General features: G+C 40.9%; 1 protein-coding gene across 1 annotated transcript in view; it reads left to right on the forward strand.

Moving 5' to 3' along the window:
• The window catches only part of SLC26A9 (solute carrier family 26 member 9), a 62,188-nt gene that overhangs the window by 11,616 nt on the left and 25,253 nt on the right, over positions 1-25,319 (forward strand). The window contains exons 2-12 of the mRNA XM_061632127.1: positions 3,523-3,662; positions 4,501-4,611; positions 5,182-5,357; positions 6,465-6,629; positions 7,525-7,677; positions 11,365-11,447; positions 12,194-12,341; positions 13,868-13,981; positions 16,771-16,848; positions 17,890-17,985; positions 22,446-22,552. Of these exons, the coding sequence (XP_061488111.1) occupies positions 3,523-3,662; positions 4,501-4,611; positions 5,182-5,357; positions 6,465-6,629; positions 7,525-7,677; positions 11,365-11,447; positions 12,194-12,341; positions 13,868-13,981; positions 16,771-16,848; positions 17,890-17,985; positions 22,446-22,552 (1,371 nt within the window). The remainder of the gene's footprint in view (positions 1-3,522; positions 3,663-4,500; positions 4,612-5,181; positions 5,358-6,464; positions 6,630-7,524; positions 7,678-11,364; positions 11,448-12,193; positions 12,342-13,867; positions 13,982-16,770; positions 16,849-17,889; positions 17,986-22,445; positions 22,553-25,319) is intronic.

A 25,319-nucleotide genomic window follows, 5' to 3' on the forward strand; every position in this document is an offset into this window, starting at 1 on the left:
CCTGAAAGAGGTGGTGATCCAATCGCTCCTGGAAAAACCCACCCTGGACCCACTGGTTTGTGACAACTAGAGCCTGGTCACAAATACTCCCTTATTAGGGAGGGTGATTTAAACAGTTGTGGTGCAGCAATTGCTAGTACTCTTGGATGAAACATATTATCTGGACCCATTCCAATATGGGTTCAGGCCTGGTTATGGGACTGAATCGGCCTTGGTTGCCCTGAGGGATGCCCTTTATCAGGAGAAGGATGGGGGAGTAGGAACCTGTTATTCTTACTTGATCTCTCTGCGACTTTTGATACCATTGACCATGGTACCCTTCTGAGCCAACTTGGTGAGATGGGTACCAGTGGCACTGCTTTACAGTGGCTCTGATCATACCTCCAGGGTCATTTTCAGAGAATAGCATTGGGTGATTGTCTTCTGGCCCCCTGGCAGTTGTGCTGTAGGGTGCAACAGGGTGCCATCTTGTCCCCCATGCTGTTTAACATCTATATGAAGCCCTTGGAAGTGGTCATCAGGAGATTTGGGGCAAGGTGTTGGCAATATGCTGATGATACCGAGCTCTATTTCTCTGTAACATCTGAAACAGGAAAGGCCATGCAAGTCCTGGACCAGTGCTTGGACTCGGTGGTGGGCTGGATAAGGACCAAAACTGAGTCTGAATCTTAGCAAGATGGAGGTGCTGTGGGTTGGTGGTTCCCAAGTTTGGATAATTGGTCAGTTGCCTGCTTTGGATGGGGTTGTACTTCCTCTGAAAGAGCAGGTTTGTAGTCTCAGTGGCTGGGAGTGTGTTTTATCAGCTTTGGCTGGTAAGACAGCTGTGGCCATTTCTGGACTGGGATAGACTGAACATTGTTGTCCATGCACTGGTAACCTCCAGGCTGGTTTACTGTAATGTGCTTATGTGGGGCTGACCTTGAAGTTGATCCGGAAGCTGTAGCTGGTGCAAAATGTGACAGTGCAATTTCTCACTGGGGCAGGTTATCTCCAACATGTTACCCCACTGCTGAAAGAATTGCACTGGCTGCCCATTAGCTTCTGGGCCACGTTCAAGATTCTAATTTTGGTGTACACAGCTTGGGACCAAGACACCTGAAAGATCATCTTACCCCTCATTTGATCACTGAGCTCTGCCTTTTAAATAGAGGTCTTATCCCAGTCTGTGTCTGTGCTGGAATTACTTTTCAAGGTGTTTTTAAAGTTGTTTTTTAAAGATGTTTTTGATATGTTTTGTTTTAATATGTTTTTAAAGATGTATGTTTTTAGGATGTTTTAAAATGCTACTAGTGTTCTTGTTTGTTGTCCAGGGCTCCTTGTGAAAGGAAGGGCAGGATAAAATAAATGTTAAAGGTGAACCTACCAAATTCATATTTTCCAGAACAATATGCAGACTAAAACACAGCCATCCTTCAAAATTCACACTACTCCAAATTTTGCAGTGAAGTTCTCCAGTCAAAATACAAAAATGCATATATTAGGGTAAAGTGTGCATAAAAATATAGATAATAATATAAATAAATTTTATTTTTGAGTCGCCTATCTGTCCGGGTTAGCGGACACTCTAGGTGACTTACAATATCATAAAAACACAATATACATCAACAACAGTCACAATTAATCTAAAATCAACTTCAGTTAATACAACAGAAAAACTAATCCACCCCAATCTTATAGGCCTGCCTGAAAAGCCAGGTGTTTAAGGCTCGGCGAAAGCCTATCAAGGAGGGAGCATGTCGGAGATCAAGGGGAAGAGAGTTCCAGAGGGTGGGGGCCACAACCGAGAAAGCCCTCTCTCTGGTCCGCACCAGCCTAGCTGTTTTGACCGGTGGGACCGAGAGAAGGTCCTGTGAGGCTGATCTTGTCAGGTGGCATAGTTGTTGATTCTGGAGGCGCTCCTTCAGATAAACTGGACCGAAACCATATAGGGTTTTAAAGGTCAGCATCAACACCTTGAATTGAGCCCGGTAGACAAGTGGTAGCCAGTGGAGATCTATTAACACTGGGGTGATATGATCACAGCGACGGCTATGCTTAATCAAGCGCGCCGCCGCATTTTGTACCAGCTGTAGTTTCCGGATTGTCTTCAAGGGTAACCCCATGTAGAGCGCATTACAGTAGTCTAAGCGAGAGGAGACCAGGGCATGTATCACCTGTGGGAGCAGATGAACAGGAAGGTAGGGTCGCAGTTTCTGTATCAGATGAAATTGATACAAAGCTGCCCGGCATGTATTAGTGAAAATGATGTGCAAAAATGCATTATATTAGGGAAGTTTATTTATTTATTAGATATATATCCCGTCCTTCCTCCCAGAAGGAGCCCAAGGTGGCAAATGCTTTGCAAAAATGTGGGTATTAGGCAAAATTGCATAAAAATGTGTTTATTAGGAGAAATTTGCACTAAAATGATGATGAATTTACATGAGGATTTTTTTTCAATCTGCTCTGCAGTAAAAATCAGATGCTGTAATGCAGTAGTTATGATGGCATGAAGCAGGTATGGGGAACCTGTAGCCCTCCAGATGTTGTTGGACTACAGTTCCCATAATCTCATACCATTGGCCAGGCTGTCTGGGATGATGGGTATTGGAGTCCAACAACTTGTTGAGGGTCACAGGTTCCCCATTCCTATCATAAAAGATGTAATAATAATTGTATCTTTGTCCAGCCTGAAAGGACTGCAATGTTATATAGTGTACGTTTGGTGGTAGGCTCTAAATCAGTGATGGAACGCATGCTTTGCACGGGAAAGGTCTCAGGTTGAATCCCTGCTAAAGGGTCAGGTGGCAAGTGATGGGAAAGATCTTTGCCTGATTCTCTGAACAGCTGCAGCCAGCCAGGAGCAGACAGTACCAGGCTAGATGGGCCAATACTCTGACTCAGTACAAGGCAGCTTTGGGAGGAAGTTCTATTGAAGCAAACATAGGATCAGTGCTAACTAAGTGCTTAACTGTGCAATTATATCCTGTTGATTTCTTATGCCCATTGCTGAAGTAGGCCACACAGGATTACTTTGTTCTATTAGCTAATTGGCTGAGCAGGTTGTACTAGGGCTGCTTGAACTAATAACGTGATGGCTTATTATCCTTATTGTGTTTAGTCTTCCAGTAACAACCCAGGTTATAATGATTTTGTTACAAATATATTTGGTTTGGACACAGGATCCTAATTTTGGTGTGCCATTAAAAACAAACCCGAGCAACAGAATTTAGTTAAATATCATGTTCTCCAGAGTTTGATGGAGGTTGGGATAACGGGGTGCTGACCCATTACTGCATGGAACACAATGAAAGGCTAATTATAAATAATAGGAGTGAAACATTTTTCCATTGTTCATTCTGTTATTCCTGCCAGCACCATGTGGGTGTAGAAAACCACAAGAACAAAATAGCAGCTTTTTTCAGTGACTGCATGAGGTGTTGGGTAATAAAGATCAATCCATCTTATCATTTTACACAAACTATATAACAGTGGGAAAGTTTCCTATTAAATTTTATATCCTCTTTTTTCTTTTCTCACTAGATGTTCACCATCCAGACTCAAACTCATCCTGTACAGCCTGTTTCCCATACTTGTATGGCTTCCAAAATATAAAATCAAAGATTACATTGTGCCTGATGTCCTTGGTGGAATCAGTGCTGGGACTATTCAAGTGCCTCAAGGTGAGAAAACCCATATTACTGCCAACCATGAAAGTTGGTAGTTTCTCCAGTGCACAAATTTGGGGAAATTTGTATACATCTTGCTCTAACACCTGTCTAAATTATGGCAGGTAATATGTTTCTGCTTATGGCCCAATTCATAATTGCAATTAATGGAATAGGAGATTAAAATGCAATTTTTATGCCTATTTACTCTGCCCTGGTCCATACTTTTAAAAATCCACCATGGGTAGCTACCAATCATCACAGCCATGAGTATTTACATTGACACTGTCCATTGGGATTCACAGAAATCACTGTCACACACAGTTTATCTTCTCCAAAAAGTGGGGGGAAATCACGTGAGCAGGTCCTCCTAGGGACTGGGCATCAGTAAAAGGCACCATTACTTAATCCATGAAGTTTTAGTGATAAGACTGCTCCATGTGGAGAATTTTTAACTGTATGCACTGAGGCTCTGAAACATGGAACCATATTTGCATATACTTGGTTGTATATCCAGCTATCTGTAACCTCATATATCACCTTCAGTAATAGCAGAACATTAATCTCACCATTAGCCTACTTGTTTAGCATAGCTGTTTACTGCTGTTTACAAATTTCTTCTTTGTTACCAAGACTTTCTGATAGACTGATGGTGCCATATTGGATGTACTGCTATGATGAGGTTCTGTGCAGGGCTGTACCACCTTTTTTAATGGGTGGGATACCAGAAGATCCCTGCAACATGGATCCTGTCATGTTGTGAGTGGCAAGTTGTTTTCATACTGCAGCCTTGAGCATAGCTGGACATCTTTTAGGAATAGAGTCTGATCTGTTTTTCACTTGTATTTTTTAGGCATGGCCTTTGCTCTGCTGGCCAACCTACCTCCAATTAACGGGCTCTACTCATCATTCTTCCCTCTGATAACCTATTTCTTGCTCGGAGGTGTTCATCAAATGGTCCCAGGTAAGATAACCTTTTCACTGTAGTGCCTGAACATGTGCCTCCTCAAGTGTTATAGTACAACAGTTGGATGTCTTTCTGTTTGATGTCCCAACTACATTAATGAAATAACTGCAGAGCAAGGGTGTGGAACCTGTTGTCCTAAAAAAGATGCTGTTTGACTCCAACTTCCCTTAAGCCCAGCCAGCATGGCCAGTGGTCAGGGATTATAGAGATGTAGCAACACCTAGAAAGCCACAGGTTTATTAATTTATTTATTGTACTTATATACCGCACCATAGCCGAAGCTCTCTGGGCAGTTTACAGTAAGGTTCCCCATTCCTGCTGCACAGCCTCAATTTCATAATTATGAGGCTGAGGAAAAACAGAGTCAAGGTCATTTTATAGATATTAGTCATCCACCAATTAGCTGCCATATGCCACCTTGCTGTCAATCATGTAGAGGAAATTAGGCAGATGGGTAGCCCAGCCATCTATATAGACTTGCAGTCCTCAGCTGTCTTAAGACCAGCAGTAATTCTCATTGCATACATGGTTTCTGTGTGAATGATTATTTGTGTGTCTGTCCCACAGGTACTTTTGCAGTCATCAGTATCATTGTGGGGAATGTCTGCCATGAGCTGGCTCCTGATTCCCAATTCCAGTACTTTAATCACACAGCCAATGAAATGATGATTGACAACACAGCCATGGAAGCAGCCAGACTGGAGATCTCTGCCACCTTGGCTTGTCTGACAGCCATAATACAGGTAAGGATGTCCTGTATTCAGAACAGGGTAGAAGGTTCAGATGGCTTTGTATGGAGTTGTACAATAGCTACCCGTGCGTTGAGGGAAAGGGAAAGCAAAGTGATTACTGTACCAGCATTGGTAACAATCAATCCTGTTTAAAGTTGGTGATTGATTGATTGGGTTTGCAAACGTGCATTGATACTTAATCTGTTTTCTTCCATAACGTTACTTTGATGTTGTACAGCATTGTACCACTAGATACTACTAGATAAGCTGCTGGTTTTTGAGACCAAAAATTCAAATGTTTTATCTGAATTAAAGAAACACTGAGGCCTTAATTCTTCCCAGTCAGACAATTTAGAACAATGGCTGTAAGATCATTTTATATTCCCTGTACTTTTCAGCTACTAGCTGAATATATGCCGTGGGAGAAAATTATATATATCTGTAGCAGAGTCACTTTTGTAGCTATATACTGAATTAGCATTCTCCTTAATCAGAATGGATGTTTTTGTGTGGCCACCATATTCATCACTACTTTGCGGGTAAGGCTCAGAGCGAGTTTGCTACCTGTGTGTAAATAAGAGCAGGCAATGCAGAAAACAAAGATGGCTGCTTGTGTAGGATGGATGAAGATGCACATTTAAACATCCATGTACACCCATTCTTTCTGGAAACTCTGACTGGGTCAGGACCCCACATATAACCACAAATGTTTAAAGACCCATGTTTTTGTGTGTACATTATCCATATTTCACCTGTTTCCTAACAGGAAATACCAGTATACCATGTTTGCCACCTCATGTGTAGAACTGCCCTCATGCTTCCAAGATATAACGGGCATGCTCTTTCTAGGGAGTAAACTACAGATGAATATTGGTGTGGCCCAGGAAGATCCCTGCCTCACTTCACCTCCTATTACCTCATCTGTCCAGTGGCAGGGATTGGTCACATATATTGGCTTGGTGCCATATTTCTACACTGGAGGAGATCCCTCTTGGAACAGTGATATCATTCATTTCCACACCAAAGATACTTCCAGACTGTAGCAGGATATCTTTCTGAGAGGTTCCACCCACTATTCCATCTGACATGTCTGTCTGCCTGCCTGTCTGTCCATACTAGATATGCCTGGGATTTGTGCAGTTTGGCTTCGTTGCTATCTACCTTTCAGAATCCTTCATCAGAGGCTTCATGACAGCAGCCGGCCTGCAGATCCTCATCTCAGTGCTCAAGTATATATTTGGCTTGAAGATTGAGTCCTACACAGGGCCCCTTGCCATCGTTTATGTAAGTGAGCTATCTGAGGTTGATATTATGATTATTGCCCAAACATGCCTGATTATGATAAATCCATCTAGAATTATATTAATGACTTCTTTCCCCAGGTGAATATAAACTGATTGGGCCCTAGAAGAGTTGGCTTACTGTATAAATATAATAATGAGTGGCTGAAATGATTTTCTTGTCTTTGCTTTAACACACAAGAAATTAAAACATGAAACTGAAAAATAAAACAAATTATTAAATCCTGTATTTATGAAAGGAAATATGACTGAGTGGACTGAACAAAGGAAAATGCCGGGAGGGGAAAAAGGAGAGATATTTTAAAAAAGAATTGTAGGATTGCAAAGTCTCCCAGATCTTGCTTGATATAGTTCTACATGACAGGAGAAGTTGCACTTAGTATTTTCCCCTCCTAGATCACTCTTGAAAGGTACAGAAGTGCTCTTGGGCTCGTATAATTCTAGGAAAAGTGCACATAAGTATCAGAGAGTTACAATTAATTCTTCCACATTTTAATTATAAGGGATTAGGAGAAAGCAGTTCGTGGAATTATAGAGTCCACAGTTACCTGCTGTGCGTCTCTTGTACCTTACTCTAAAGTCTCAGTTGGATGCCGTTGTTTGAAACAAGAAGTCCTATTAAATGCATCCTGTCTGGTCAGGCCCTACTTACTGACCCTATAATTAATCCATAGCTGGTTACTGCAGGGATTGTGCCTTCTTATGCTGTTTTGAGAACTGGCTACCATCAGCTATAGACTACTAAGCTAAATAATGACTACTGATGTACCATCTTTTGTCTCGGACAGCAAACACCAAGGCACATCATCCAGTTCTGCCATCATGCTGAAGAGACTCCTTGCTCTCCTTTACTTGCTTCATCCTTTTCTTTTTTCTAGACTTTTATCGATATCTGCAAAAACCTGCCTAAGACCAATGTGGCCTCCCTCGTGTTTGCCTTGATCAGCATTGTGCTCCTGATTATTGTGAAAGAGCTGAATATGAAATACATGAAGAAGATTCGCGTCCCCATTCCCATGGAGATTGTTATAGTAAGCATTAGATCCTGAGTACTTTCTTTCCCCTGCTTTTATCAAGGTCTTTAGAGATTAGAACCCTCATTGTAGTCAGTGCCCTCCCTCCCTTCTCTTCAGACACAGGGATACGCTTATAAAAAAGCTGTTGACTATTTAGCTAGCAGAGTGGTCCAAAATACAGCCAAGGAGGAAACTGATGTAATAATCTACTCAAGCTGTCTGATTTGAGATAAGGAAGCTGGCACGTTTCTGATTACACTAGAGGTCTCCTGGGTCCTTTGCAAATGTTTGGATTGTTTTTTCTTTTGCACAATATATGTACAGTTATTGCAGAAAAACCAACTACAAGTCTTGTGGCACCTTAAAGACTAACAAATGTATTACGGTATAACCTTTTGTGGACTAGAGTCCACCACATCTGATAAACTGAGCCACGAAAGCTTGTGCCATTATAAATCCTCTCCACAAATAAATTAGTTAAGGCTTCCCAAGACACTTGCCTGTTTCTGCTGCAACAAACTAGCACAGCTCTCCCTATGTAATTTGTCAAGGGGAATCCAACCATCTCCATCCAAGATATTGCCTTTGTTGCTGAAATAACGTTTGCCCAGCTGTCAGACAGTGGCCTGGTTCATAAGTCATGCTAAGCCATGGTTTGGCACTATGTGGATGAGGCACCACAGTTATGCATGAAGCTTTGGGCTCATGTGCTCCCCCTTTCCTTCTCCTTCCACCTGGCAAGGAGGAGGATTTATGACAAGTTTAGTTTCACTTTCAAAGAAGTTCTGTTTAGCATTACTTATCAACTGAGGTTGTGGTTTATAACAAAGGTTATTTGCTAAACAAGCCAACTTCATACCGGTCTTGAGTCTATGCCCCTGTTGTACACATGCCAGTGACAAACTGGTCCATGCAGAAGTCTGATATTAAAAATGCTGGGACGTTGCTCATCTGCAGGCTCAGAAACCTGTTGCTGATGCTAACTGCATTATTAACCTATATATCAAATGGATTTAATCAACTATGCAAAGTTGCACTCTCAGGTCAGCTAAGATCACTGAAGAAAAATGCATTGGCATGGTCAGATTAAACTTGACTCATGTTTCAACAAGTCTGAGTGAAAACATCCTCAGACTACACAGCAGGAAATGTACATGCAGATAATACCGCTGTATTCCAAAATATTGAAACGTGATAAGACAGGAAGCTGTAGTAAGATGCCTACATGCCTCAGGTGACTGGGGAGGCAGGAGGCCAATGTACGTGCTGACACCCAGGGAGCACTTGTGTAATTAGAGCTGTGGGAAATGCAAAGATTTAGGAAGACTTTGTCTTTGGTTTCAATTTGCAATCACTCCAAAGTTTGCTGTTGCAATAATGTGAAATGAACCTTGCTGTTCCAATACAGGAACATCTTACATCTACTTTATTCTGTTGTGAATGGTGGTGGTGGTGGTGGATATAGGATAGCAGAAAAAGCAGAAATTACTCAGTTTTCAAAAACTGCAATGTGCAGAAGAGATGCTGTGAGAATGGGAATTTCTTGTTGCATCGATGTAAAACACAGAAGTATGCCTGCATAAAAACTTTTTCTGACTTGTTAAAATTATTTTAGTGGCCAGCTCCAAGACAAACTCTGTTCCCAGATCTAGTTGTATGTATTTATGTAGTCCTGGGATCTGGGACCTAAATGATAGCCTCCTACCACATGAGCCTGCCCAAATTCTACGGTCATCATATGAAGCCCTCCTCTGGGTTTCCTCATCATCTGAAATCAGACAGGTAGAAACTAAGAAATCTTCCAGGCAAAGACAGTTTGATGGGCACTCCAGTATGTGGAGTGAGCTGTTTTTTTATTGTGGTTTTGTTTTGCTGAATTTTCATTGTTATGTTGATTTTGTTCTGCATACATGACCCTTAGAGTTTTACTGAAGGGAACACGGAAATGTTCTAAACAGATCAATAAACTAACTAGAGAAAACCCACAAAAACCAGTAATCAAAACAGTGAGGTCACATTGCAATTGTGCGTCCCCTAACCTACCCCAGGTGCTTTTTGCCGTCCTTAAATTACCTGCTGCAACCTGGAATTCAGCTTACAGCTTTGATTAACTGTAATGAGAGTCTGAATTCTTTTCTGGGTATTTAATTTGTTGCACTATTGTAACAATTGTTAGGGACCAGCATGCGATCCTGCCCATGTTCCAGCATCACCTTTAACCTGCCCAAATAAGCCATGGCAGGATGAAGAGGGAAGAGTTTCCTCCGGTACCCCAACAGAATGTCCAGTTTTTGGGGGTTGCTCAATGTGGTATCTATCATCAGACATTGAATGGGATGCTGAGTGCTCCTCCCTTTTCTTTTCTCAGTGCCATAACCCAAAGCCATATCTCCATTTTTCTCTGATCTTCAATCCCTTAAAACAGGGGTGGAGAACCTGTGGTAATCCAGATATTCCCATAATACTCCCATAATCTTTGACCATTGGCCATGCTGGTTGTTGCTGATAGGAATTGTAATCCAACAACATTGGGAGAGCCACAGGTTTCCCACCTCTATTTTAAAAGCTGCTTTCCCAGCAGCTGTAGCTCTCCACCATTTCTGTTGTAACTTCCTCCACTGCAAACGTACTGTGAGGGGATCACCATTCTACTGCTCTCATTTAGTTTTTTCAAGCAAAGTGTATGTTCATATTGTAGGGAGTGGGTACACACAGACAAAAAAACTTTCCTGCATTTTCAAAATGAAAGAATGGGCAAAGATCAGTGAGAGAGCAACCTTAGTAAGGGTATGTTGCTTTCTCTCTGGGTTTGGAATAAACCTTGATTCCCCCTTCTTTATTTTAAAATATAAATATTGTATAGGCTTGGTGGGGAGAAACCGTGTGCTCATCTAATCAACCACACTTCACACAAGTCATTAGAGTTGTGCCAGATCACGTGGCTTTTTAACAAAACCATGGACAAAGGCAGACTTCAATCTGCTAGGCTAGAGTATACATTACAGAAGAGGTTTCGAGTATGGTTAGACTCAAAACTAGAGGGGCCAAGTGTGTTTTCACTTGTGGAGTTTATATCATCCTGAGTATCTTGGGTGCTCTTTCTACAAATGTGTGATTATTGTTGTTGCACGTAAGAACAGAACCATTCATAATTCAAATGAATATTGTGGCCAGTTTCAATTTTACATTTATATTAAGAACAGGTTTAAGCAAAAACCAGCCTCTTACATATGGAAATGCTCTCTATCAATACAGTGTATGACATGCAGATAACAGTTGCTGTCACTTATGATGCCAGAAAAGGGTGCCAAGATGCAAAGCATACATAAGTCTTTGAGAATTCTGGATTCTATACTTTGATCTAGCAGGTAGCCACCATCTTTTTTATATGAAATAGGGACTTTAAACTGAGTATCCTGACAATAAACACAGCCGTCCAATGTATCCATGAATTTAAACATAGCTAGTGGATCTGATCATGCAGGATCAACTTCTACATTAATTCATACAGTGACTATAGGAAAACTCTGGTTCTGTGTTTATACACCCCTCACAATTGATCCCTCCCCCACTTAATGCGAATTAAAATTTACACAGACATGGTCCAGTTTTCTGCTGAAGGAATATGTTAACAAATTTAGCTTGCACCAAAAGTTGAAAAAATTGTGCTAGGCTAAAGCCTTTTTTATGCTTTGATTTCAGGTCATAGTAGCTACTGCAGTTTCTGGAAGCTTTAATATGTCTGAGAAATATGACATGCCAGTTGTTGGCCATATTAATATGGGGTGAGTAACTGTACTGATTATTCTCTTTCCAAGAGCTACTTCTCTTGCAGAACAGGCATACTCTAATGATGCCAGTTCATAAATCCCACTGTATTTAATAATTTTAAAATTCTGGAATAAAGACCATGGCAGGTATGACATGAGAGATCCATGAACTAAAAACCATAAAGTTAGCAGATGGTTGCAGCAAGGTAAGCAGTGCAAAGAGGTAAAAAAATGGAGGTTTCTTTACTCCACCTTTGTTGCAGTTTGCCTACCCACCAGGCATCTTGAAGGAGAGGGAAGAGAATAGATAAAATCGTGTGCCCTTTTGAAAACAACTTGAAACAGGGCTCAGAACTTCCACTGACTGGGTGTGTTGCAACATCTCTAAATGGAGTAGAAAGTAGGGCAGGCTTGAAGTGGACAGTATATGCAAGCCCTGATTTATATGACTCAGTCCATTGATAAATTACAAGCACGGTATAATTGCAAAGTGCATAATAACCACTGCTGTATAAAACATGTGACAATTCACTTCATGTTACTGTGATGATTATAAGGTTTGCTATATTTGCTATTTGACCTCAAATATGTGACAATTGGCAGCTGTATCTTTGTCCATAAGTGTCTGTTATCTTGAAAGTGGCTGAACTGAATTTTGCTTCCACATCACAAAAAAATGCCGCCAGCATCTCTCTGGTCTGTTGGTTTCATCTTCAGCTATCTGGTTTTTTGACTTCTTTCCCCCCCCCGTTTGATTCTAGTTTCCCGGCTGCTACTCTTCCCGAGGTGGGCAAGTGGAAAGACATGATTGGCACAGCTTTCTCACTTGCCATTGTAGGTTATGTCATCAACCTGGCCATGGGCAGAACTCTTGGAACCAAACATGGCTATGATGTGGACCCTAACCAGGTAACGTTCATTGATTCTTTGCAGAGAAAAGTCAAGAAGAATGATTTAGACTGCCACTCACCCCAGGGTTGACATCCACCCGGTGACTTGTCCTCCCTAGAGAGGTAGTGCTTGATCTATGGGCAAAAGGTAAGGGGCTCTTAATGAAATTTACAAGCCCTACTCCTGACTCTCCACCTCAGTTTTAACCAGCCACCCTTCTTAGCCCATAAAAAATGGAATCTAAGAGGGCCTTCATAATAATGTAAGGGGACCTCCCTGCAATTCAAGCACAGCTGTGGGGAGTTCCCCCTCAGACTGTAGGTCTACTGTACTTAAGGACTATGACACCCACCATAGACAAATGATCCCGTATTAAAAGTTATAATCAAAGAGGCCACTATTGGTAGGGTCTGGAGGAGGCTGAGCTATAATAATCTCCAAACAGCAAGGCACTGGCATGGAATTGCTCACCTAGTAGACTGGGCAATTTTCTCAACAACACATAAAAAAAGCAAGGAGCAGTCTGTGCTGTGGTGAGAAAATCACGTGGAGGGCAGATAGGATCTGCTGCACATGAAGAGATGGCCTTATGGGAGGAATGGGGAACTTGTGGCCCATCCAGATATTCTTGGACTCATCATCCCTGACCATTGCCCATGCTGGGAGTTGGAGTCCAACAATATCTGGAGGGCCTCAGGTTCCCTGTCCCTGCCTTATGGAGGCAACTGCCAGATGGAGTGACTGAATATCCTGTACTGGTTGTAACAATTGCTGCTTTGCATGGTTGGCTGTTTTTAATTTTATTTTTAATAGAGCATTTTATTCTCGGGTTTTTTTTCATTTTTTTAAGCCAGTCTGGGTACCTATTTGCAGAAAAGGTTATAATTATTTAATAACAGCAATAAGCATATGTTGTGCATGTCCCAGTGCCATTGTTTTCAATGGCTCTCATACATTTAAGGTTGTGCTAGTCAGCTAGTCTGCTGCAGACTAGCCCCTGGCTCAGAGACGAATCTGGAGCAGGCAGACACATGGGGACTTTTGGTTGGACCATGGCTTTTTAAAAAAACCCATGGCTTTAAAAAAAACAACAGTTGCATCTAAGTGTGCCACAGATTACTTCTGCAGAACCTTTCTGTGTTGGTTGCTGCTGAATAGATGATTCACTGAGGATGAGAGTCTCATGTTAGGATTGTGTTTAAGAGAAACCTGCTAGAATTTTCCTGGTCTGAGAGTTTGCAAGAGAGTCACATGGTCTACAGACTTGACTCAGAGTCTTAGGATGCTTCTGGAGCAAGCAGAAGCAATAATGAGGTGTGGATGAGCCTCGGGACATGGGATTGCAGCTATGCAGAAATGGTGACAGCAATCTTTTGTATGAATAATGCCACCCCCAGATATGAAAGAAGAATCTGAAAAATCGTTTGACCTATTTCTTGCATCCCAGAAATAGCTGTCAAAAGAACCTCACTGTACGAGAAACGTCATGTCGTTTGTTGTTGCTGCCACTTAAACTGACTAGTCCATTCTCATTTTTTTCATAGGAAATGCTGGCCCTGGGCTGCAGCAACTTTTTTGGATCCTTTTTCAAAATCCACGTGATCTGTTGCGCTCTTTCAGTAACCTTAGCTGTGGATGGAGCTGGAGGAAAATCTCAGGTTATTTATTTATTTGCTTGTGTAGCTCTCATCTCAAAGTAGGAGACTTTGCAAGAAGAACAGTGACCATTTCTACACCATGGATGAGCTTGAATTGGTTGAACATTCATTCTCTCTGCCCTGGGGTTGTAACATGAGGAGGGCTTGGGATCTAAAATAGTTAATTCACAGCATCCTCCCATGCCATGAATGCCATAACTTTCAAATTAATTCAAAAGACCCTTTTATAGTGCAGGTAGATAACCAACTTGATAGTTCGTTATTACGTCAGAATCGGCCACACTGGTGGATCTCTAGAATCAGATCATTGGAATCCGTATAGCGCTTACAAATGTTTACAGTACTTCTAAAATATAATCAATAGTCCTATAAGGTGGGTCAGTTTTATTATCCCCATGTTTCAGATGAGGGCAGAGGGCTGAGGTTCAGAGAAAGTGCCTTGCCTAAGGCCACCTAGTGAATTCATGGCCGAGGTAAGATGTAAACCAGGAACTATTTGATTTGGAGCTTCATTTTCACCACTACACTACAATGCAAACTCGCTGGATCAACACCTTGTAGTGGTGAGTGGACTTGTGTGTTCCAATGAACCCTGTGAGCGATGCCAATGGGAGTCATGTACTCCCAGCGGGGTCACCCATGGCAGTAAAGTCAAGGGAGAGGAACCAGACAAACAACTATCCAAGAATGTCCTCAACAGCAGAACAGGTGGAGGATAACATGTGTATGTTACAACAGCTGTGAAGGTGGATGAAGGCTGCAACAGATAAACGTTTTCCAATCGTTGTGGTATCCATGCCATTGGATCAAAGACTTTTTCTGTCAAGATTGTGTGTTGATTGTTGTGCGCCCATCTCCCCACATAAAACAAATTCACGCACAGGTGCCTTCCAATATTTTGGAAGACAATCTTACTCTCATGAGTGATCACTACCACAATGCACCAGCTCACTAACTAACATTTGCCATTTCTAATCATGCCAGTTTTAAATTTGCCAGATTCAGAAACAGATATTTAGATTATGCCAGTTTTTCATCTGTAGTAATTCAGGTATTGCTGATGGTTCTTACAGTTCAGGAGTGGGGAACCTATGGCCTCCAGATGTTGTTGGATTCTAACTCCCATCAGGGACAGGGCTGGTGGGAGTTGTAGTTGAACAACATCTGGAAGGCCTCCTCCTGTTGTAGTTGGTCATGTGGCTTTGCATACAGGATTTTGTATCACTATATCTCAAACAATTTCCAGAGGAGTAGGTATGTTGCAGCAAAGAGCAATAAAGGGAAGGCTGTGTTTGTGGCTATGTTTTGAAGCAACTCTGTCCTCTGCTGGCCACACCTCCCTTCCCCACTGCTGACTTCAGACCTTTCAGGACTGACCACAGCAAAGTGTTGGGCCACTCACTGTCACTGCCTGAGCCTGCAGCAAAGCATTTCCATTGGCCACACCTGGAAGACAAATGGGTTGATCTACCAATCAGTTGCAAAATCTGTCTGAAGCTGAAGTTTTAAAAGCAACAACACTCAAGCTGATCCAACCAGGGTTTTAGAGTAAAAAGGGGTGGAGATTGACTATAGTCGTGTGCCCCCATTTTCAGAAAAGAGAGATGGAGATACACTGGAACTGGCACAACAGGAAGTTGTCTCTAACCTAAGGCCGCTTCCTATGTTCCTAAAGAGTTTTTCGGCATCTTAAGAGACCAATCTCTTTCGTGGACCAAAATCCACTTCATGCCCTACATTTCATGTATCTGATAAAGTGGACTGTGGCCCATGAAATCTTATGCTATAACAAAGTTGTTGGTTTTTAAGGTGCTGCCAGGCTTTGTTGAATTTCAAATGCTATACTTCATTAAACAAATAGAGCAGAACTATACTATTCTATCCTATCTGGCTTTAAAAAACAACAGAAGCCCTTGCTAGGCGCAGCTCTGAACTTTAACAGGGGTCCAGGGGTCCGCAGGCTTGTCCAGAAGTGCTTACATTCTTTAAAGAAAAGGTAATAAATGGAAAATTGTGCAGGAAGTATATATCTAGAGGAAGGGCATTAGCTCAGTGGTAGCACATCTGCTTTGTATAAAGAAGTTTCCAGGTTTAGTCCCCACCATCTCCTAAGGTAGGGCTGGGAAAGCTGTTGCTAGTCAGTGTAGACACTACTGAGCTAGAAGGACCAATGGTCTGAATCAGTATAAGGCAGCTTCCTACATTCCTTCCTATGTTCCTATCTAATATTAGGGATAGAGAACCTGTGGCCCTCCAGATGTTGTTGGACTCCAACTCCCGTCAGTCCCAGCCAACATGGCCATTGGTCAATCATCAGGATGACAGGCACAGTCCAGCGCCACCTGGAGGGCTACAGGTTCCCCACCCCAATCTATGTAATAACCAAAAGTATTTACACATAATTTGAAACTGTGCAATGTTTTAAATAGCCAGTTTCTCCTATTAAATGCAGTTTTATCATATGTAACATTTCTTTCTTTTGTGGTAACAATGTAACTGCTAATAAGAATAGATGATCACTCATATAAAGACAACTAAAAACACGAGGATCTGTTTCAAACAAGAGGTGGGGCTAGGATAGAAGCCACTTTTCTATTCCACTACTTCCCTCCCTCAGCTATTGAACTACTTACTTATATCACTTTCTGGTTCCTCAACTGACAGATAACATGGCATACATTGCATGTCGCCCTGGGCTCCTGCTGGGAGGAATGGTAGGATATAAATAAAATAATAAATAAATAAATAAATAATGTCCCCTTTGTGATAAATTCCTTTTCTCTTTTCAGATGGCAAGTTTTTGTGTGGCAGTGGTCGTCATGATAACCATGTTGTCTTTGGGGATCTACCTCGGCCCTCTTCCCAAGGTAAAAATTCCACCACCAATATCTGTTTAAGCTTCTAGGCTTGGTAGCTCAGAATTACCTTCTCCTTTATGGCCATATTTACACTACAGACTTAAACTACAAAACTGGTTTAGTAGTCATTCTCTATCTCCAGAGAATCCTGGGAACAATATATTTCTGAAGGACCTATGGATTTCTATCACAGAATGCCCTATATCTTCACCAAATTACGAACCACAGAATTCTTTGGAAGAAGCCAGTGGTTAAACTGGTATAAAACCAATAAAAATTCATTGTGGTTGTATGCTTGGGGTCTTAAGTTCCCTACCTTTTAACTAAAGGAGACCTTTCTGTAACAGGCATGCATTGATCAAACTACCAAACAAATTTAAGTTGGCTGCTTTTTAGCTCCCAATTAATCTTACCTTAAGCATAATGCTCTAACTAAATTCAGTATACTTGCCAGAAAATTAGTCTAACTGCAGTGGAACTTTCTGCAGGTAAATGAATTTAGGTCTGGAAATTGGAATGAACCTAGGTAAACTGACAAAAAATTTAAGTTAATATGCGAGTTTGCACAAAAGCCATTGTGAATGTCAAGGTGAGTTTTGGTTATAACTGGTAACAAAAGAGAACAAACTGACAGGAACCAGGGAAGGGACAGGATTGACTTCTTGTGTGTCTGAACAATTCTGCCACTAAGGCTACATTTCTGTACACATTTTCCTGGGAGTAAGCCCCATTGAAGTCAGTGGGACTTATTGCTGAGTAAGCATGCACAGGATTGTGCTGCTCATTTTCTTTTGCCTGTGATGTAGTTCTAGGAAGAATTGATCTACAAGACAATTGGGCCTACTTAGGCAGCCCCTATGTTAGAAAGGGGATAATCATTCTAAATTCCACGAATGATTCATTTGCAACAATAACTGTTTTACAGCATGCTCCTGTAAAAGTAAGTATAGCTGCTGTGGTGCAAATAAGCATTCCACTGGGATACCTAAAGAGTACAATATTCTTGAGGCTTTTTGTCATCCATTTTAAAGTATGTGATCTTTATGGCAGGCTGTGTTGGGAGCCTTGATAGCTGTGAACCTGAAGAATTCTCTCAAGCAATTGACTGATCCTTACTACCTCTGGAAAAAAAGCAAGCTGGACTGTGTGAGTGTCTCAAACAGCTTTACAGAGAAGGGTGGAGTCTGAACATATTGTTCAGTGTGGGTTAAGTCATTCCTTTGTAAAACACCAGCAGCATGAATCCTAGAGTAACACAGAGGCATTGCAACCAAGGGTGCTTGCCTTTTGCCTTTCCGCATACATGAAATCCCTCTTGGAATTCATCATAAAATCTGGATTGCTGAGAATGTCAGGGCCTTTTTTTTTTAAAGGCAAAAATCTAGTCCACATAGTTATGGAGATATGTTGCAACTATGTCTCTTATTGAAAAACAACAAATATTCCATAAGAACTCAAGTACACAAAAGTCATCCTTGAATAAGATGCATTGCATATTTAGTCTGATAACAAATTTAATATAATTAAATTTTGTTGCTGGAGTTTATGAATACATATGAATAGATTATGAATAAATGTTTGTGAACTGAGCTTAGCAAAAGTAATAGCTGGGCTGAACATTCAGATTGTTACTGCATGCAATGTACAGAGTAACTTGAGCAGTCACTATAAAAGCTACATTGAGATGTCATGATGATAGACTTCCGGGAAGGGTGACTTCGCTTGTGCCTGCTTTTGAGACGGGCTCCCGCCTCAAAAGAAGCTTATTCAGATATAAATCAGTCAGAACATTTTTTTTTGACTGATGAAATTTCTCCCGGGGAGGGAGAAACGTAGAGATCAACCTCAAAAGCCTGTTTTTGTTGGGAGGACTGGATTTCATTAATTTATGAGAAAAGGTCCAGCCAGCAATGCCGGACGGACTTCCGAACAAGCGCTATCTGATTAATGCGATACGTTTATCTTTTCTTCAAAGAGAAAACGGACTAACAGGCAAGCACCCTTCTTTCTATTATTTTTTTTACTTGGTTTAAATTGTTGCAGCAAAAAGAGATTTGTCAAATGAATCAGCTTTAAAGAACTTCTGGGTGAGCTATAACTCTTCTCTGTTATTCACGAAATTAACAGCTTATCTCTGTTTCTATTGCAAAAAGCTGTCCTGGAAGTGCATTCTAAAGATATAAACAGAAGAGGGATTTCTATTCCGAGGAACATTATATTGTCTGGGACTATTCTCTTTTTGGTCTATTTTATTTTGACGAATCTGCTTCTTCACGACGCCACTAACTGTTTTGATGCTGGGAACTAAATTTGTTTTGTGTTCTTGAACATAGAGAGATAAGGCAGGCTGCTCTGTTTATACTGTGATGTCATCAAGCCTGGAATATTAACCCAATTGTTGCTGAAATAAGAAGTGGTTCTTCTTTATTTTTATTTTGTTTTGTTTTCGTGGTTTTAAAAATGGCAATCAAGAAAGTGGCTGAGAATCTGGAAGTAATTATGTTTCAGAAAATAATGAATGAGATTGAGATAACGAAACAAACCCTGCGACAGGGCAGTAAGGAGCTGAAAATTGAACTGAGCAAAATGACGCAGGAGCTTAAAGAAATAGGGGATCCTGTGACAGAGGAGAATGAGATCAGAGATGAGAAAAGAAAAAATAAAGGGAAGATACAAGCCCTGGAGATTGGAACAAATGTGGAATTGGAAAAAGATCTGGAGTTTATGGATATTAGAAATAAAATCTACTGTTTGGAATTTAACGTTATCTCTGAAGAAATTAATGAAGATATTAGAGATAAAGTTATCAATGGCTTGGATAATCTTCTGGACTGGAATGACGTGATGGAGCTTGATATAGAGAAAATCTATGGAATTAACTGCAGCCATGTGACAATGGAAAAACTCTCAAGAGATGAGCCAGTGCATTTTGTAAAAAAGAAGAACACAGATATGACTTTACAACAATATTTCAGCAACTTATTCAGAATTGATGGCAAGAAAATATTTGGGATAGAGGAAATTCCCATCAGACTCTTATTATATGACTATGGCTATGACAGCAAGATTATTATGGAATACTGATAATGGAAGATTGGACACTGAAATTACTGGACTTAACAGGACTATTGAAGATGGAAGATCGAATTAATATGGATAATGGAATAATGGCTATTGAAATTATTGGACCTAACAGATTTTGATGAGATGGATTAATCGATATGTTTATTTGGACTATGGTTATGACAATAAGATTATTATTATTATTGAGATGGATTAATCGACATGTTTATTTGGAGAAAAATTGATAGATATATTTCTTAAAGAATTGAAACCTCTCTTTGACTTTTTGTGGAAAGAATAAAGTCATGTTTATGAGATTTGATGATTAATTAAGATAACTACTGGAGGAAAGTGATTTTATAATATAATTTAAGAGACAGGATTGTTATATATTGTAGACCTACAACTGATTTGATCTGCGACAAATGGGAAGTCAACATTTTATTTTTTTTGTTTAATCATTTTTGTTTTGTTTTGTTTTTTGTCTTTGAATGTTTTATGATTTTGTTTTGTATGTTTTATGAAAATTTGAATAAAAATTATTGTAAAAAAAAAGAGATGTCATGATGATAAACCATCGTTTATCATGATGAGAATGAACCTTGGGTTTGTACACTCCTTCCTCCCCCTCCAATGCAGTCATGAGGAGACTAGATGATTTTGCTTCCATTTTTAATTAACTGCAGTTTAGCATTACATCAGAGTCCTAATCTTAACTATGGTTTCATTAATCTTAACTATGGTTGTTTGAAACAAGCCAGCTTCATAACCCATGTTTTCATAACATTGTTTATTGTGACTTCAAAACACAGCCAAAGTCTATTGCTAAGATGGCAACTGCCTTTTAGACCCTGTTGCCAACACTAATAATACTGGTTGAGAGGAGCATAAGGTTTCCATGCAGAATGTCCCAAGTTCATTCTCTGGTATGGGAAAGACCTCTATCAAAGACCCAAGAGAGCTGTTTCCAATGAATACTGAGCTAGATCAACAAAACAATCTAACAAAAAGCAGCTCCTATGTTGGCTCAATTCAGTATCTAGAAGTCAAGCCTTAAAATATTTCTCCAGGGAAGGGAAGTCCTTCAAAAAGGAAAGAAAGAAAGAAAAAGATAAGGGTTCCTGGCACTGACTGATGTAAACCTCACTAATATGAATACCATGGAAAAGGCAAAGAGGTTTATAAGTGTTTGGTTGTTGGATATTTTGTTTGAACAAGATTTGCAACAGTAAATTACATTTACGTAAATTGTGCCAATGTCCTACAAGTTTTTCCAGAAAGTGCTTTATCAGTGAAAAGAGTAATCCAAATTGTCCAGCCACAGACATCAATAACTTTCTTAAAATACTGTTCAAATAAAAGTCAAGACATAATGTTTTGAAGTTCTGAGTATGGGATTATGAATGTGTTATACATTATAATGGACTTGAATTCAATCTTGAATACCTGCTCCACTGGCATGCTGCACAAGTAGTTATTTTTAAACAACTGAATGATGTCATTGCCTTTGAGAGCACTTATTTTACACATTCACTGCCATACTCACAGCCACATACCCTTGAGTAAATTGTATACAGAAAGGAGAGATGTAAATTATATCAATAAATCATTTCTACTCAGAAGTAAAGCCCAATGAGTTCTGTGGGGCTTACTCCCAGGAAAGCATGTATAGGATAGGAGCCAAAATGCTGGCTTAAGTATGAATGCTCAATATAATGGGGGGGGGGTTCAGCTCAATTATTCAACTAGTCTAGTGCTTTAATAGCCACCACTGCAATATTATTTTTTATTATATTTATACCCCATCTTTCTTTCATCATAGAAACCCAAGGCAGCATATGCTGTGTCTTGCTTTTCCTGCCCCAGTATGGCAGGAGAGGCTACAAAGGAAAACCAGGGTTTGCACATGGCAGGCGAATGCTTGGACAACACCTGAAAAAATATGTAGCCCTTAGGAACACAGTTACACAAACAATTGCACTCAATTGATCCAGCTGCTATAGGTCCCACTGGTGTGCATCCCAAAAAATCAACACACAACCACTTCACCAAAAAGGCACCAATCTGAATACTTTCAGAACTGCACAGGGAAAGAGCTAAACCAATTATACAACCAGACTAACTGGGTCCAATATTTGCTGTGATGAAGTCCTTAGTTTCAATATTTCAGCTGAGGTCTACAGTTTTTCTAAGCAGAATAGAGATTTAAGATCTAAACCAAATCTCTTATTGGCAAAGAAACACTGTTCCGACCATTTTGTACAGGTGGTGCCATAATCCAGATGCCTGAATCTGTTCACTTATAACTGGGGGTCTTTTAAAATATCTTTCTTGAAATTTCAGTTGAACAAAGTACATTTATCCACATCTGCCTGAATTTAGATGTCTGAGAAGAGAACATAACTTTAAGCTACAATATCCCAACCATAGTTTCTCATATTAAAAATGTGTGTTAAAGGCCCATTGACTTCATCCAAATGTCGACAGCCCTCCCTGTTCCCAGTGCAAGGAAGTGACCTGCTGTGTTTTATGTCTTTCCACAGATGGTCTGGGTGGTGAGCTTCCTATCGGCTTTCTTCCTGGGCTTGCCCTTTGGTCTCGCAGTGGGAGTGGGTTTTTCCATCCTGGTAGTGGTTTTCCATACTCAGTTGTAAGTATTATCCTGGTGTTGCCTGTAACAGAAATGTACAAGCAGGGACATTTTCCAACATTTGGGTCAAAATTTCAAAGGCAGGTGTGACTCGCAGCACGTGTAACATGAAAGTACCAGTCCCTGATAGTAAACAATGATGTCAGTTTCAGATAACTGCTACCTAATCTGCCATTGTCATGAATATATTTCAAGGCTGGTATAAATATGAAAGTATTTACGTCATGCTTAAGAACAGCTGTTGCACCTATCCTACATTTCCCAAATCCATTATACATACAAGGGAAATCTCACTTATTACTCATTCCATCAATATAAGAGATAAATGTGATGCTGGGCTAGGCTGATCTTTCTTTGTGGTAACTTTACCCAGAGAGAAAGTCAGAACCAAACTAGATCATGTAACTTGCCCTTGTGTAGATGATTTTTTAAAATATAACTAGTATGGGTGAGCCAAGCTGGAATGAGACTGTGGCACTGGGAAGTTTTAGGGTCCCTCCAGACATCATTTTTATTGTGCATTCATGATGATTTGTGCTTATGATGCTACTTGGCTTTCAATACTACTTGGTTCTGCAAAAGTTTTGGAGTGGGTACACTGCTTCATTGCCAATCAGTATATATTGTGTAACTTCCTGCTGAAATGCAATAATTATGTTCTGGTTTATTTTTCTCCCGTTTTTGTTGCACCCTCCAGACAGCAATAACGTGCTGGTATTGGGGAAGCATCACAAACCAAATTAAAGCAAAAAAAAAATCCACCACTAAACACTATTATTGTGTGAAGAACATTTTTGCAGATTACACATGCAATAAAACACCAGTCTGGAGGGGCCCTTAAGCCACTGTCCCTGCTGCAGTCCTGACTGGAAACACCACCCATCACCACCACTCTGCTGCCTCTATTTGCAATGGGAGTAAAGCTTTTATTGGTGCCAGTGGGCACTTTCCCTCCATTGTGAGTAGCAGGAGGCATGGCAGGCGTAATTCCAGTTGTGACCAAGGCAGGGACAAATTGTTAGAGGCCTCCTCCTCCCTTCATTTCACAGTCCCAATTCAGCTCCCCCCTCCCAAATGCATTGGCTTTTTTTTTTTAAATCAGCTATGCAAGGGCTAACCGTGTGACAAACATTGCATCTGGTTTGGCTCTCAGTCTTGTAAATGAGCCAAAAGAAAGCCTTTGTCTTTAGAGGGCATCTTCTGATGCAGCTGTTTTAGTATGGGAGAAGATGGTGGAAAGGCCTCTACTTTTTTAGTTTTCACTTTTAACATTGGGGCAATTTCAGAAACACCTCCACTAAGGTGTCCACCAAGTAAGGATTTCTCCACCTGAGAAAAAGACTAATGAATTGCTCTTCAGAAACTGTTCCCAGATAGGAAAGACCTTGCACCAGTATCACTTCTGGCAATGCAGAGTTCAGATGATGCTGGCAGGGCTGACCTTGGCATCTCCTATGCCTGCAGTGTAGATAAGAATGTGGAACCAGATAATAACAGTAGATGCAACAGAGGACTGGACTCTTGTACAGCTAACGGTAACTCTAATGAGAGTGTTATATGGAGAGTACCATATGATGCTTTTCATAATGGATAACCACAGTACTGCAGAACAGAGGAAAAGGGCATCTACCAAAAACTTTCTTCTATGCAACTTTAGAAAACAACAACCCTGTCCTACATCGCATCTGGTCACCCTGGGACTCAAGCATGTTAGAGAATGGTGCAGTGTAGACTGTGAGGGTCAGGTCTCACTCCTAATCACCCTGACCATGTGTCAAACTTGGCCCGCAAGGGCTGGAGGAGTTAATGAACTAGCCAGATCCAGTCCCCTACCCCTGCTGTAGAGCTCTTTCACTTTAATAATAATAATAAATAATAATAAATTTTATTTCTGAGTCGCCTATCTGGCCGAATCAACGGCCACTCTAAGCGACGTACAATTTCATCAATAAATACAATAAAACCACAAAAATCATAATAATAATTAATAATATCAGTATTAAAACTAAACCACCCCAGAGGTCCCATAGGCCTGCCTGAACAGCCAGGTTTTCAAGGCCCGGCGGAAACCTATCAGGGAAGGGGCATGGCGAAGATCAAAAGGAAGGGAATTCCAGAGGGTGGGGGCCACAGTCGAAAATGCCCTCTCTCTGGTCTGCACCAGCCTCACTGTCCTAACTGGTGGGACCGAGAGAAGGTCTTGCACGGCTGATCTCGTCAGGCGGCATAATTGGTGATGCTGGAGGTGCTCCTTCAGATAAACTGGGCCGAAACCGTATAGGGCTTTAAAGGTCAATACCAACACCTTGAATTGGGCCCGGTAAACAACTGGTAGCCAGTGTAGATCTATCAACACCAGAGTGATATGATCACGGCGGCGGCTGTTCTTAATCAAACGTGCCGCCGCATTCTGTATCAGTTGCAATTTCCGGACCATTTTCAAGGGTAACCCCACATAGAGCGCATTACAGTAGTCTAGGCGAGAGAAGACCAGGACCTGTATTACACCTGGGAGCAGATGGGCAGGCAGGTAGGGTTGCAACCTCCTAATCAGATGTAATTGATACCAAGCTGCCCGGCTCACTGCCGAGATCTGAGCCTCCATGGACAGCTGGGAGTCAAGAATGACCCCGAGGCTGCGGACCTGGTCTTTTAGGGGCAATCTTACCCCATTGAATACCAGGTCTATATCCCCCAGCCTGCCCCTGTCTCCTACAAGCAACACCTCGGTCTTGTCGGGATTTAGTTTCAGCCTATTCCTTCCCAT

This window comes from Rhineura floridana, chromosome 6 (genome assembly GCF_030035675.1).
Source record: "Rhineura floridana isolate rRhiFlo1 chromosome 6, rRhiFlo1.hap2, whole genome shotgun sequence".
Taxonomy (NCBI): domain Eukaryota; kingdom Metazoa; phylum Chordata; class Lepidosauria; order Squamata; family Rhineuridae; genus Rhineura; species Rhineura floridana.